This window comes from Vigna radiata, chromosome 9 (genome assembly GCF_000741045.1).
Source record: "Vigna radiata var. radiata cultivar VC1973A chromosome 9, Vradiata_ver6, whole genome shotgun sequence".
NCBI classification, from domain to species: Eukaryota; Viridiplantae; Streptophyta; class Magnoliopsida; order Fabales; family Fabaceae; genus Vigna; species Vigna radiata.
This window is the reverse complement of record NC_028359.1, coordinates 7,754,125-7,757,071: the sequence shown is the minus strand read 5'-3', so window position 1 is coordinate 7,757,071 and position 2,947 is coordinate 7,754,125. Positions and strand designations below refer to the sequence as shown.

The 2,947-nt window shown below is 29.6% G+C and overlaps 1 protein-coding gene across 1 annotated transcript in view; it reads right to left on the bottom strand.

Moving 5' to 3' along the window:
* Positions 1-902: 902 nt before the first annotated feature.
* The window catches only part of LOC106773233 (WAT1-related protein At4g30420-like), a 7,659-nt gene continuing 5,614 nt past the window's right edge, over positions 903-2,947 (bottom strand). Inside the window, exons 5-7 of the mRNA XM_022785888.1 lie at positions 1,410-1,568; positions 1,185-1,336; positions 903-1,101 (exon numbers count right to left, since the gene is read on the bottom strand). Coding sequence (XP_022641609.1) covers positions 903-1,101; positions 1,185-1,336; positions 1,410-1,568 — 510 coding nt within the window. The remainder of the gene's footprint in view (positions 1,102-1,184; positions 1,337-1,409; positions 1,569-2,947) is intronic.

Sequence of the window (2,947 nt, the reverse complement as noted above, 5' to 3'; positions counted from 1 at the left end):
TAAAATTAAATTAAAATTAAAATTCATTTTTTAATAAAATATCAAGACTCAATATCTATTTTGGTCCATTCAATCGTGATGTTTGTTCAAAGTGATCTTATCTTTTAAAAAAAAAATTAAAAATGTTTCAATTTATCTAAAAACTGTTTAAGTCAATCTTTTTGCTTACGACGTTAAAAAGTCTAACAGTATAACTACCCTGACCAAAATTGAATGACTTGTCCAGTTAGTGATTGCATGACAAACTCAACCAATGAGGGACTGTCAGTCCCCTTTCCACACAAATTAAGGTTCGCAAAAAACGTTTTCTCCTTCTTGAACCAGGGTTTCTGACCTCTTTCATTGTATAAAGGAGCTCGTGGTGGCGTGATTAGAAGAGATTTCTATGTTGTGGTTCCTTCTCTGTTTGCAGGTCTAGAAATTGATGGAGATGATGTTTGTATTTCTTCTACAATGAAGAAAATGATGTTGTGCTATTTAGGTTAAGGTTTTCAAAGATGATCCTTTATTATTATAAATACCTATTACACTCTTAATTGAGTATTATATCTCTTAGTAATTATGATACTGTATATATATTTTGCTATTATAAATTATAATAACATCTTATATACTTTCTTTGAACTGTTTTGTACTATTGTATTATTGAAGATTTAACAAATCCAACAGTGAAATACTATAAAAAATTGAGATGTTAGAATATACATAATAATTCATTTATATGTAAGAATTTTTTTAGGCTTCATCAAACAATTTAGATAAATGTGAATATTAACCAAATCAATGCAAAAATGAAAGAGAAAATTAATATTCATAAAAATTGAATGTAAGGAGAAAGAATTTGTGATATATAGCATCAATCTTATTACAAAAAAATGAAACTGGTAGAAATTTGCTTAAATTTAATTATGTGAAGGAGAATGAGCATATAGAAGAGGTTCTTCCAAATTGGTTTTAGAAGATGCTATGGATATTTTGACTTCCTCTGTGGAATTAAGCATTGATTCTGAATCCGTATTAACATTCACAACCACAACTTCTTCAGCTTTACCCCAAAGCACAATATACAACCCAATTATCACTGCTATTGAGCCAATCAAGCTTACATACACAGAAAAAGTGCATCAATTAGTTACAATATAATATACATTTTAACATATAAAGTGACAAGTTATAACTATTACCTTCCAAAGTATACTTCTTCCTGTAGTAATAAAGGAGCCAATATACTGACAATGACTGCCGTAAGAGGATTGAACATTGCACTGAAAAGAGGACCTGCGAGTGAGATGCACCATGCTTGGATAAAGAATGATACTGCAGATCCCATTACTCCCTGCATGCATTAATTAATCATCTTATTTATCATATCTTTTCTTTCTAATGTAAAATTAATCATCCACACTTACAGCATATATAGCAGAACCAAATTCAAATAGAGAATTAATCTTCCATGCAAGTGGATCTTGTTCCAACACTAATGCCACCAACGCTGATTGCAGTGTTGCCATAAAACACATCCAAGCTGAAAAGGACAATGGATCTGGGTGGCTTTTAGAGGCTGGAACCTGAACATCAGATCATGCAATGTCATGTTCTATTAAAAAAAAATACAATATACCACTCAACTCTTTTCTAATTAAATCTAATTTAATCTTATAAAACTTGGTTGTAAAATGAGATTTACATCAACTGTATATGATAAATTTGTTGATAAGAAATCTCTAACACACAAAAACTATATTGTGGAAAGTTCCACATCGATTAAAGATAACATTTCGATAACATCGATTAGAGATAAGACAAATTATAATATATAAGTAAGTACAAATATCACTTTACAATCTGATTTTATGAAGTTGAGTTAGTCTTACATCCACTTCTTAATATGGTATCAAAACTATGATTAATTTGTTAGAAGTTTCACATCTATTTTTGTGAACTTAAGTTAAGCTTAAAAACACTTTCTTAGAAAAAATCCTTTTCTGTCTCTAAGAAAAAAAAAACTCAATTTTCTTTTAATATTAATTATTTTAGGCTTGCATCAATGAAAAAAAGTTTACATCTAAGTGTTTTAAGCCTACTCTTAAGTTTGTTTTACTTTTCTTAAACCCAAACTGTATATGATTTAATAACGACCTGATAATACGAAACATAAGATTACAACATAACAAATCTTTGTTAAAATATACTTTAGATGCTTCTATAATATCATTTTAACAATTAAATTTTAAATCTATAGTCTATTTTAAGAATTAAATTCTAACATTACAAAGGAGTATAAAATGCATTGGTTATAAATTTATTTTATCTATAATCTGTTTGTATTATTGAAGATTTAACAAATCCAATAGTGAAATACTATAAAAATTGAGATGTTAGAGTATACATAATAATTCATCTTTTAAATATATGTAAGAATCTTTTTAGGGTTAAATATGTTTTTTATCTCCCACTATAGTAATGAAGGACATTACCGAAGGCCATAATCCCTCAGAAAACGCCAAAAGCCGTCGTTAAAGACTCATTACTGAGGGTCCGGCGACGGTCAAAAGGTCCTCGGTAAATAGCCTGTCGCTAACTATTACCGAGGGCTTTTGCCCCTCGGTAATTACCGAGGGCCAAAAGCCTTCGGTAATTACCAAATTTTAAGTCAAAAATAATGTCACAGCAGAGTACAATAGTTGTGCAGAGTGATTTCTAATGAATGCATCAAATATATATCTACAAACTGTTAGAATGCATCAAAACTTTCAGATTCAACAAAACACATTGGTTGTGAAGCAAAAATGCATAAAACCACACCAAAATTGCTGCAGAATATACAAAACACCAAAACCACTGTTATTCTGAGGTGTTTGGCAGTTTAAATAAGTCCTAATTGTTGTTTTAAAACTGTTAGAACAGTCAATTTGAGGTCAGATACATTTCTATGCAATTTAGTACG